General features: G+C 40.1%; 1 protein-coding gene across 1 annotated transcript in view; it reads left to right on the plus strand.

Moving 5' to 3' along the window:
- SDC2 (syndecan 2) overlaps positions 1-5,775 on the plus strand; it is a gene marked incomplete at its 5' end in the record, with an annotated part of 10,192 nt that extends 4,417 nt beyond the window's left edge. Inside the window, 3 exons of the mRNA XM_008937254.1 lie at positions 1,443-1,576; positions 2,114-2,249; positions 3,504-5,775. Coding sequence (XP_008935502.1) covers positions 1,443-1,576; positions 2,114-2,249; positions 3,504-3,667 — 434 coding nt within the window. The remainder of the gene's footprint in view (positions 1-1,442; positions 1,577-2,113; positions 2,250-3,503) is intronic.
- Between the last annotated feature and the right edge of the window lie 6,652 nt (positions 5,776-12,427).

Consider the following 12,427-nt stretch of genomic DNA (forward strand, 5'->3'; position numbering starts at 1 on the left):
TAAAAAGTCAGTTTGGAATGAGTGTGTCATACTATTCTGTTTCAAGAAGATATATTTGTATTAGTTAGGAGTTACTCTTATGGACATTTCCTGGGTTTATTACCCAATGGTTACTTGTGTCTGTAATGAGCAGAACACATTGAGATTCATAGGAGTGGTCCAAGAAGAGGTTGATTTTTTTCCTCTTTTAGGTCTTGCAATTATTTAGTCTCTTGTCTGTGTCTTCATCCTTCTAGTATCACTAAAGGGTATTTATTAAATATGGCCATTATTGTATTTTAAAGGATCCTGCAAACTCCAGCAAGGCTTTGAGTGTGGAGGAAATTCATTTTAAGGTCATCTTTAGGGAGTTTGTTATCCTCTTACTCTTTATTTGAGAAGAAAAAGGCTTCTGAATTATGTGGAGTTTAAAAGCATGTGAATTCCTAGTGAGTGAATGATAAAGCAGTAGCTTATTCTTGCTGTGGAGAGAAACTGGGTTTTATGTTTGAGGGTTTAACAGATTTACTGTATGATATATTTTTTTGTTGAAGTAGTGTATTACAGGGAAAAACTCTTTATTTCATGTAGTTTAAGTCAAGTCAGGATCAAAGAAGCTTTTTGATTGTTTTATTTATGATATGTAATTACCTTGCAATCATTGAACTATAGTTTGGGGTTCAATATCAGCAATACAACAGATAAGCACAGTACCATCCACTTAGAAAATGGTAATATGCAACTACAAATTCCCACCCCCCCCTTCTGTAACTGATCCAAACGTGTGCCACAGGCACACAAGACCCTCTCACAGGTGTGGGGTGTGCAAGCTCCTGTCCTCTGGGTGTACAGGACCCCCACACTCCCCTGCTGTGGGAGACCCAGGTGTCCCCGTCCCCCTGTGATCCTAGGGCCCCACCATCTCCTGCCACTCCCAGGAGGTCACCCTGTGCCCCTGTGGTGCAGGTCCCAGGGGTGCCCTTGTGGAAAGCTGGAGGTGGCTGTTGGGGGCACCCACAAGGTGGGAAGGTGGCACTGCCAAGCCCTGGCAGAGTCCCCAGAGTTATAGGACCGTGTCAGGCAGGGTCACACCAGCCCTGACAGCTGCTGCTTCCCCTGCAGTGTCTCTCCCCCCGTTACAAGTGTTCATGTTTTTCCAAACTTCTTTTCAAGATGGCTCCTTCTGTTTCAAAAATATCATGGTAATTTCCTGGTTACTGCTTAATCCAGTTGATGGACCCCTTCCTCTTTCACAGGGTCACTTGGGATAAATACCTTCCTGACAGTTTGAGGCACTCTGTTTGCATTCACGTCTTTATCTTAACAGGCATTGTCATATAGGCTATTTGCCTAGGGTGGGCTGTGCCAGCACCTCTACCTTGGTGCCATGCTAAAAACTGTAATTGGTCTGAAAGAATTTCACAGGTCAATGCAGTGTCACCTTTTTTTTTTTTTGTCTCCAGGTGCTGAAGAAGATGAGGACAATGCAGTGGCAACAACATCCAGAACGCTTCCAAAGTTACCGACAACTAGTGATGCATCTAGGGCTGAGACAACCACGATGAAAATGCAGACCAAGGTGCCTGCACAAACAAAGGTACGTGGCTGGAGAGCAACACCATTTAAAATGGTTCTCCTGTACCTCTCTGGGTACAGGGGCTTGATGTCAACTTGGCTTTATATGGGTTAAAAAGCTCCCACAAATGTAATGCTACTGCAGCCTGCTAAATGAATGCAGAACTGCTTGGTTTCCTTCCTACCAGAAAGTCTGCATAAGCACATCTGGGTTTCACATGAAAGGAGGGAGAGATGCAAGGAAGAATATCTCATGATACACAGTTTCTCATAATACAGAATTGTTATTTCATTCAGAGGTTGTTATCGTGATAAGCACAGGCAATATTTAACAGCTGCTTGCTAAATATACTTTAGGGGGTTTTATACTGGTGTATAGTGTTTTGCATTCCGACATCGTGATGACAAATAGATCCAGTTACCATGTCTAGCACAGCTTTCTGTAGTCAAAAAGCTTCCAGTGTGTTGTGTCTGTTGGCATTGTGGAGGGCGGTGGGTGTGCCAATTTGTGCTGTGCCCTGTCTGTAGGCTATGCTCTGTTTTCCTTTTTGTGCCACAGTCACCTGAAGAAATCGATGAAGGGGAAAGGCCCGAGACGAATGCCAAGAAGAAGAGTGATGAGCCAGGGGATGACACTGACGTGTTCACTGAGAAGCATTCAGAAAACCTCTTCCAGAGAACAGAAGTTCTGGCAGGTGAGGTGGTGTTTGCCGAGGTCTATCTTGCCAGAAATACCACAGAAAACAGAGGGGTTCCATATCAGAGAATGCAAACTCAGCATTTTTATTTTCTTGGTAGACTATTAAACACATTCATAGTGGGTAGCCAGTGGTTGATTTGATGAGAATGGGACAGGCAGCTTCTGGAGCTATTTAACATCAAAGTCTGTTGCTAATTGATTTGATGCCCGTTGAGTGCTGCCTGCTGAGTATCTGGAGCTTCCACAGCTCAGAAAGGGAGCTGCAATTTGGATTGATGCTCACAGTGCAGAAATGCATTTCTTACCCATACTCTCAAGAGTACATCACTGTCTGGTACATCTGGTGAAGATGGACACTGCCTGGGAGGAGCTCATGGGGGATGGGGGGATGGAGAAGGATGGATGAGTGTTATCCTTGGGATGCAGAGGGTCAATTACCACACATAACTCAAGGTGGCACAGGCTGGCCACCATTGTTTTCACTACATGTGAGGGGGTTTTGGCATAAGAATGGTGTTTACAGGTGTACTTTTCCCCTCTGTCCTTGGAGAGGGTGTTGGGAGCCATGAAAGTCATACAGTTTTGGATCCCATCTTCCTATGAGCATCAAAATGCAAAAGTCTTAATATCCACCTCAATGGAAGCAGGCTGGTTTGCTCCTGAAGTCTAGTTGGAGTTGATACTTGTTATACACTTGGAAGTGCATAATGAGTGTAATGCCTCTGCTCCTACAGCTCCATGAAATGTTCTTTCCTATTACTCATCAATAGGAAATTCATTTCAGTCTGGAGTCAGAGTGAAAACTGATGGAGAAAAGGGAAAACCCATTTCTTAGCTAGTGTAACAAGATTGTTCTTTTAAAGCTGAAAATGTTAACTGTTGAAAAATGAATTTGAAAGAAAATTAGATGTTGCTATTATTATAGATTGAGACAACTTTATGCTTTGACAATATTGGTGGCTTTGTTAATTGAGCTTTTGGAAAAATTTTAATAGTCTTTTTAGAACTGTGGGTTGTTGGATCGCTGACTTGTAGGTAGAATGTCTTTTTAAATTATTGCCTTCGTAAATAGAAACAGGCATTCTGAAAACGTATTTCAGGATCGTAATAGTCAAGACAGTTTTACAAAACGGGAGCCCTTTTCTGCAGTTTGAAAATAATGGCAAACTGATTGTGTGAGATGAAAAAGAAACGCAGTGCTAAACTTGTTTTTCTGGCATATTGTGAATCTCTGTCTCTTTGATTACAGCTGTTATTGCTGGCGGAGTTATCGGTTTTCTTTTTGCAATCTTCCTTATCCTGCTGCTGGTATATCGCATGAGAAAGAAGGATGAAGGCAGTTATGACCTCGGTGAACGTAAACCGTCCTGTGCTGCCTACCAGAAGGCACCTACTAAGGAGTTTTATGCATAAAATTCCTATTTAGTGTCTCTATTTATGAGATCACTGAACTTTTTTAAATAAAGCTTTTGCATAGAATAATGAAGATTTTTTTTTTTTTCTTCCTTTTTCATTAAAGAGCCATCATGGCACCTTTATGATAAAATCCCATTGTATTTAAAACTTCTCATGTATTCCTTTAAAGATGTAAAATTAAAACTTAACATTTGCAGTGTTCTGTGAATAACAGTGGCAAAGCATTATTTTATAAAACCATTGATGTTCACTGAATCATTTTTAAAACTTTATGCATAAATATAAAATAATGAAAATTATTGTTTTATCCTATGGTTTAATGAAAGTTGTTTAATTTTTGTTGGCATGTCTCAGATTGATCTTACAAGTTAGTTTTTATTTCATTAATTTATCTGTTTCCAAAAAATGCCTTTTGGTAGTTGTCATGGTGCAATTTGTCTTCAGATAATTCAGATAACAGTAACTTTTAGTGTAAATGTAATTTTTCAGCTATGTAAACTTTAACCTCCACTTTGTATAAATTTAAGTGTCAGACTATCAATTTTACACTTTGCATTGTTTCTCAGCGTACCTGTAGCTTCAGTGAGATTTGTAACAGCAAATTAATGTGTAAAATTGGATTATTACTACAAACTGTATAGTCATATTCTTACTAAACAAATCTCCCATGAGGAAGATTTGGAGTAAGCTACTGACAAACCTAAGCAAACCCAAAGACTCTTAACAGTATTTTGAGAAGTTGCTGCAGATTTCTATGGCCACTGTATTTGTTAATTATTTGCAATTTGAAGGTACAAGTAGGAGTTTAAATTTTTGTTCTTTAAAAATGCATTTAAGTTGTAAACGTCTTTTAAAGCCTTTGAAGTGCCTATGATTATATGTAACTCGTCGCAGACTGGTGTTAATGAGTATATAACAGTAAAAGAAAATGTTGGTATTTTATAAGCACAGACAATTCTAATGGTAACTTTTGTAGTCTTACATGGATAGAAGTAATTGTAATTTGGGAACATAAACACTACTGAATAAATCATGTGGCCTAATACTGAGAATTCCATTGTGATATACTTTTGTACGCTTTTCATTTTATGTCTGCGTGCTTATGTTTTAATGTCACGGAGTATGTCCAGTAGATCTTAAAAAACCAGACCAAGACAACAACAAAAAAGGCTGATGATTGGGCTGATCCTCGGACCAGATTTATTGCTGAAGTGGCAGAGAAAAGTAGGATCATTTAAGTCTTGCATCTGGTGTATGAGTTATGAGTCATTTGACCTTCACATTATATTTAATGGCAGCATTGACACAGACCTGTTCTTCCTGCAAATGTTGTTTTCTGTACTGTAAAATTCAAAGGAGTACCGGGTTTCATTGGTTGTGAATCAGATTTGGATTTGTTGTTCTGGTTTGTTTTTTCCCTTGGCCTTTTGGAGAATTTTGCTTTATTCTGCTTGGACTCCAGCAGAAGAGTTGAGACAAGTGGAATATCTTCGTAAGAGAAGAAAGAAATATTCCAAGTAGAAGAGAAAAGGCTCTCTTGCTTAGACCCCAGATAGGTGTTGGATACAGGGGCACGTGGAGAAGACGATAGTCTGCCTCCTTATATTATGCTTTGTAACAGACAAATGGCTTCGTCTTCTGCTCTGTTAACCTTCTCAATTTTTATTTCTAAGATCTCCAAAATATAGGTATTCAGGACATCAAGCTGAACTGCTTCTCAGAAATGGCAATGTATTGTAAATAAGATCCGGTAGCTCTTCAGATAAGAGTTGCATAACTTGTGTTTGTTGCTGTCCCGAGTTCAGTGGTCATTTAGGAACAAACGAAATGCTATCCTGTGCTAAAATATTTAATATATTGCTTTTTAAAGTACTTATACTTACTGGCAAGTTTTTCAAAGCCATACAAGTTCAACAAGTAAAAACAGGGTAAGAATTTAACAGGTATATCTTATTGTGCAATATTTAGTAAAATTCAATTAGAAAAATAACTGCTTGAAATTACTGTGCCAAGAAAAGAAAATTTCTGGCAAATGCTGTGCCACTGCTGTAAAATAAAGCATTTGTTCAAGTGCCAAAATAAAGTCTACCATGCCTAAACTAATACTTTACTTGTATAGTCTGACATCCAGTTTTTTGAAGCCCACTTTGCTTAAAGTAGTAGATCTGAATTTTCTTTAAGGGTGCAATGAATACTGCTGTTAGGTGTAGCTATAAATCTTAAACATCAGATAAATTATCTCCTCTTTCTTCAGAAGTAAATTGATATTCAGAAGCTGGCTGATTTGTGTATGTCAAGAGTCTGCTTCTATACCTAATGCACAGGACACTTTGTCCAATATAGACATCTGTTGTAATTATGCAGGCTACCAAATATTGTGCTTGTCTGGCTGCTTCTGCATCCTCTTACCAGCAGAAGCAGTTGTAAGGTTTCAGCTCTATGTCACCACTTGCCTTTTTCCCCCCTACACACCCGGCATCCGTGCTGTTCTCTGCGGAAGGGGTTTAATGCTTCAGCGATGTGCACAGACTTAGAGTATCACAGTCCTCTCACCCCCCCAACAAAAGCCTTTACCATGCAGAACCATAAAGAACTTCTTTACCATGCAGGAAGTGCGATAGTAGAATTTTTTATCTCACAATCTCTTTGCCTTTCTATTTTCATTGGCAAACCATACTATTAGGGGAAAAATTCTAACAGAGCTATCAGCTCGATTATAATCTTCAGCTTTCACCAGTCTGAAAACCAGGCTGGTGCAGACGCCGGGCTTCCTTCAACAGAAGAAATTTCAGAAGAAATGGGCAGCTGAATGTGCGTCTCTTACACTGAGGCTTCCTAGCACAAGCTGGTCTTTGGTTTTGCTTCCCTTTTGTTCTCCCCTTCCTGGATGTGTTTCGAGCAATGCTCTGGCTACTCGTGGATGTTGCTGGGGAGCTGGGAGTGCCAGTGCCAGTGCCAGGCTGTGGGTGCTGCGCCGCCTGCCCGCAGTGAGCGGCGGCTGTACCCTGGAATGGCCTTTCCGAGAGACGCTTGGCTTTTCTCTGCTGGAGCCACTGGAGCAGCTCTGAAATTCCTCAGCAACCTGATGCGTCGTCTCCTTGTGATTGATATGCTCTAGTGTTTAAAGAAATGCCATTTTGCTTTGATTCACCCTGGGTTCTAAATGGTGACTTCCTCTTAGACTCTTTGCAAGTGAAGCCCAATGCAAGCAACATAAAGCTTATGTTAAAAGAAGTCTCTCACCTCTGCTTTATTGATAGACAAATGGCTCCAGGAGTTCCTGGTTTCCCTGCTTGCCAGCTTTAGAAGTGAACTGTAACTCATGTTTACAGACTCCATAGCTAGCTTTTTCTTAACTATGAGCACTGCACTTCATTGAAATAGGATAAATTAAAACTAAAATTGTCCTCTTGTGTCTCCTAACAAGAGAATAGTCTCATTTGTATCCTTGGCTACTTGTTGCTCTGTTTTTTTGCATAGGAGCTGTGTGTTGAAATGATGGTGGAATGCAGTGTTAAATGACAGATACTATATTTAAGGAGTGTATAGAATACAGGAAACTTTTGCAAGGAAGGAAGTATCCAGGTAAACATTAAACAAAAACTACTGGTGTGGAGGAGATGATGATAATATGCTTATTGTTATATTCTTCGCTCAAGTAAGCAAAAAAAGAAGAGAAAAGGAATCTGAGGGGAAAAAGATCTCAAATGAAACTACTGTTCTTACAGATGGAAATGACTAACCGTTTTTTCGAACTTGCAATCAGTTATTTTTGCTGCTTAGAGTTTTCTTAATCAGACAGGCATAATTTCCTTTAAAGAACTTGCAATATTGTTGCCCATTTAAAATGAGCTTTTAAGATTAATTTTGTTACATTTAAGCTCTTGCCTGCATATCACAGAGCTGTGAGCCTTACTGTGAAAACTCAATGCTGTGAACTTTTAGAGCATTGTGTTTCCAAAACTTCCTTCAGGTTAAGGAAGCATGGCTTTGCGGTACAGTTTGCCTGAGAAAAGATTTGGCAACTATCATCTCCCTCCCTGGCACATCTTCTTATTCTGGGATGGCTCATGGCTGGAGCAGAAGGGCGATTTTGCTAAGGAACAGGAGCAGGAGAGGGGAATACTTAACATGTGCATTCCATTTCCTCTTAACTCTTGGGCTGACCAGGCACTGGGCTCAGCTGCGTGGGTGGGAGTGGGGGAGCTGTAACCCAACCCTGCCAGTGGAAAAGATGCTTTGCTGAGATTTCTTCCCTTATGAAGTAAGTTGTCTATTTTTTGGCTTTGAAAACAAACAAATGACAAAACTTAAGCTCAGTAGAGCTAGAAAAGGAAATGTGGGCTCCTGCCCTGACCCCTGTGAAGCAATTCCACATGTACATCAGATGTGCAGAGTAGCTGCTCGCGTGGGTGGAAATCTGAAAAACCCTCTGTGTGCAGTATCTGAGTTTAGTTTCTAGTGAGGATGGAGCAGGGGGAGGGAAAAGAGCCCAGGTGGAACTACAGACATTAATTTGGGGTGAGTGGAAAGAAGGCAGGAAAATAAACTCTCCTGACAGTCCACGTTTTCCACTGGAAGGTAGAAGTAATTTTGTTTTCTTGAGTCGTTGCCATCACACTGAATTTGCTCTTAAAAGAGAGAGTTTGTGAGTAGAAAAGTGGGTAGGTGTTAGTGTCAAAACTTGAGCGACACTCTTGGTTGCACACAGCTTCCCAGCATGTCAGAGATCTGTACTACCTGTTGCAGATGTTGCCAGTCACAGCTTCTGCTTGGCTACTTACCCCTCACATTTGCAGAGGAACTGCTACAGCAAAATGGGTGGAAGACCTGCTGGGTTGATCCTGCACACCTGCTGCTGCCCACAGGAGGCGGTGGAGGAGAGCAGGACTGGGATGCTGCATTACACTTGGAAGGGTCTACGTTGTCTATTGTCTATGGGAGGTGGGAAGAAATGGATGATGCCATCAAATGCGGCTTTGCAGTTGAGATCTGCTGTTGCCTGTTGAAGCAACTTTCCATTTCTTTTCTGTGCCTGGAAGACATCAAGTTCTCACTACCTGTGACTCGTTTGACATGAAATGTGTTTATGGCATAGCCTGCAGAGATCTTGAGTTTTTAAATTCACGTTGCATCTTAAAAACTATGCTGTAGTTGAGCTAGGGTCGAGTGCCACTTTCTCTTATGGCTGAAAGTCAGGTCCAAAGAATTCCTCCAGCCTGGAAGTTCAGCCTGGAGTGAGAGGAAGTAGGAATGCTTGTGAAAAGCTTCCAGAAAAATACTGCAAAACCTATAATAGTTTGTTGAAAATAAACAGAGCCCAAGTTCTCTGTAGGGGGTGACTTTAATTCATGTAGATTTTTTCTGGGGCATTATGCAATTTTTTTTTTCCCATGCATCTTTTGTTGATTTGTTGAAGCAGAGGAAGCTTCTGATTTTTTTTTTTTTTTCCTATTTTTAATCCAAGCGCTGACGTACAAGGACCAATAATTCCACCAGAGAAGCTACTTGAAGCTTATGTAGTGGTGGGAAACTAAGCTCAGTGGAGGAACAAATTCTGTGTCCCAGTTACCCACCCACCTTATATGGCCATATGTGGTCCTAGAATCCAAACAAAGTTTGGTGCCCATTTTCCTGAGCTCCTGCAGTGGAACAGGATATTTCTCTAAACACTGCAGCTCCCCAGAGGATACCCAAGAGAAATGAGAACAGCCTTACTTTTTGATAGTTTTGTCATAACCCATAACACTAGCACTCATCTCCTTCCTGCTCTCCTTTCTAAATATAACAGCAGAGGAGAAGTCAACAACCATCACGCTAAACAGTACTGAAGGAATGTAAAACAGTCCAAAGTTCAGTTTTCATCATTCATCTCTAATTTTCATTACTGCAGAGCTAACAGAAGAGTCCCTTGTGAAAGGAAGAGAAGCAGAGCATATGCTTCCTTCTGGACCAGACCATAGTGCCAGCTGAGTTAATGCTGAAAAAACCCTCTTCCAGGGAAGGAACAGCTCCTGGGGCCAAGTCTCAGATGGCTGATGGCACAGCTTAACTCCTGATCAGACCGAGAAGCTTGGATGAAGGACCCTGCCTTGTCCTCGGTCCTCACTGCCAGGCTAACGGCTGTGCCACCTTCGTGCTGGTGAGGCAAGGCTTCAGGAACAGCTCTAGTAAATCTCAATTACCTGAGTTCCATCCCAAAGAACTTTCCCTGAGAATCACAGTCAGCTCAAACAACTGACAACAAACAAAGCAGCATCAAGAAACCTTTCTTTAAATTATCATCTTATACTTTGTTTTGCATGTGCTCAGATGATTGCATAAACAAAATTGTTTTTTATTGGCTGGTAAACAAGATGACTTCTTAACTTCTAATTTAATTTAATCTTTATAGTTAATATTCTACTTTTTGCTCTGCAGGAGCACACACTATTTACATATTTATGACATTACAAAGCTTAACATCCATTTTTATATTCCAGTTTTTCCATTCTGTTATGTTAGAAATATTTATTTACCAGCTGATTCAGTTTATAGCTTTTGTTTCCACTTGCTTTTAAATGGAAATTGAGAATTGCATTAAGAACACATAAAATTAGCACTTCTTACAAAGTAACATGTTAAGCACATCAGAACAAACATTCGCGAAAACATTTTGACTTTAAAGCATATGTGATTATTTGAAGTAACTTATTTATTAGGCAAAAGCATTTTTGTCAGTCATTGAATTGAGTAATTCCAATCAGAGTATCTATTAAGACTTTGAAACCACTGGGCCTCAATCTTTCTTCTGTTTTTCCCATAGGCTGGACAACTACAAGCTTTCCTGCTTTTTCAGCTTCTAAGTGGTTTTATAAAAAAAAAAAGCCTTAAAAAAAAAAGTATAATTTTATACCTACAGAAAAGCTGTCAAAGAGCCTAAAGTTTTCTTTTATCATCTCAAAAACTGGTAACAGGTACTCAGCCATGTGACTTTTCCCAATTTATGGTTTGATTTTTCTAACAGCTCTGGCAGTAGAAATCATCAATTTTTCTCTGCAAGTCTGTGCTTTTTATAACACAAATCCAACCACTAAAAGCTAAGTGGAATTTTATTTCAGCCTTTTCTGATGGGACTTTTAATGTAGATTCTGAAACTCCATAGACTTGCTGAGCTCTGGCTCTCCTAGATTCTAAGAAATACTGTACCTACCCTTAAATAAGCAATATGTTCTTTTACACAAGCTCTTAGTATGTCAGCTTTTCACTTTTCAGCATGTGCATTAAAGCTCTCAAATTCTGATCAGACAGACTTTGCAAATTTAAGTAAGAATCATGCCATCTTCTAAACATATACCTTAGAGGATCAAAAGAGAACTCCAAAACTGTACTTAGTTTTGATAGTAACACATTGACTTTCTTACAGAATTACTTTTTTTTTTTAAGTTTAAATGATTAATACTGTATTATTTCTACTTGACTTGAGCAGGCTGTTCAGAGTCTTGCAGCTAAACCTAGAATGAGAAACTGGTGAAACTGGGTCTGAAAGCATGCACCCACATGCTGAGTGGGGAGTTGTGCCATTCAAAACCCATCACAAAATAAAACACCTCTCACTTCTGGGCTTGTTCAGATGGTGACAAGCTATTTTGGCACTCAGTTTCTGTCCATCTGTGTAGTATCTGCTGCTCCATGAATGCTCCCCTTCCCAGTACAATGGCTGGCTGAAGCATCATTACCCAGGGAAGTAACACTCCTGCTCAGCCTCCCATCTGCCTCTGTAGATGGGTATTTTATTTGCTCATCCTGTATGAAGACAGTTTGTAACCAACCCAGTTCAACCCATCCCAAGCTGTACACAGGGAGTAACTGTGTGTTCACGCAGGGTAGTGAGATTGCACTGGATGTCTTTAGAACCTGGAACTCACCATTACCATACAGGTATTATGAAAAAAGGGCTGCTCTTTTACATGCAGTGTAGAGGATACCCTTTACTCTAAGTCCATATATGGACTAAATAAAAGATGTAATTTATCTAAAATTTTTAAAGGATTTAAACTTGTGACAAATATGTGCTGAATAAATCGAACCTGGATTTCATCCTCACAAAAATACTGAGATGAATAAAGGTACCTTGCATTAGTGGAGAAAGTTGCTGAGCAAAACTATTAATAATTTAATTCCTTCATCATAAGGAAAGTTATTTAGAGCAGTATTTATTGTATTTTAATGTAATAGTATAATAATTGACGTTAGGCATCCAAATGGCTTTGCTTTGTAAACACAAGAGTGGAGGAAGACTCCCGTATATTGCTGGCACAATTGCTACCTGAAGTCTGGCGATCTATGCAAGGCACAAAGAGGGCTCCTTGCACCTATGGTTTTATGTCAGGTGCCCTGGTTTATTAGGAGATTCAAGTGGGAACAATTCCCACCAATGCTTAACAAAAACCTTTCTGTGGCATAGCAAAGCCATTGCCTCTGCAAGGAAACATATAGTAATCTGCAGGAGAAATTACACTGACAGGCTATGCCTTGCTAGTAACTTTTGCTGCCAGAACTTTTGGGTGGTCATGAGTTGCTGATATTTTTATGTCCATGGAGCATGTGTGTTCATCACTGCTTTTTTGAGATGCTGCATGCCCTTGCGGCAAGAAGCTGCAGCCGCAGACTGGCTGCTGCACACTGGGTAAGGACCCAGGGCTTACACCTGCCAACATCACTGTGATCTTGGAACATGTATACAGTGGCATTTTGCGAGTAGATATATATATATAT

This window comes from Merops nubicus, unplaced genomic scaffold (genome assembly GCF_000691845.1).
Source record: "Merops nubicus isolate BGI_N331 unplaced genomic scaffold, ASM69184v1 scaffold45163, whole genome shotgun sequence".
Classification (NCBI taxonomy): domain Eukaryota; kingdom Metazoa; phylum Chordata; class Aves; order Coraciiformes; family Meropidae; genus Merops; species Merops nubicus.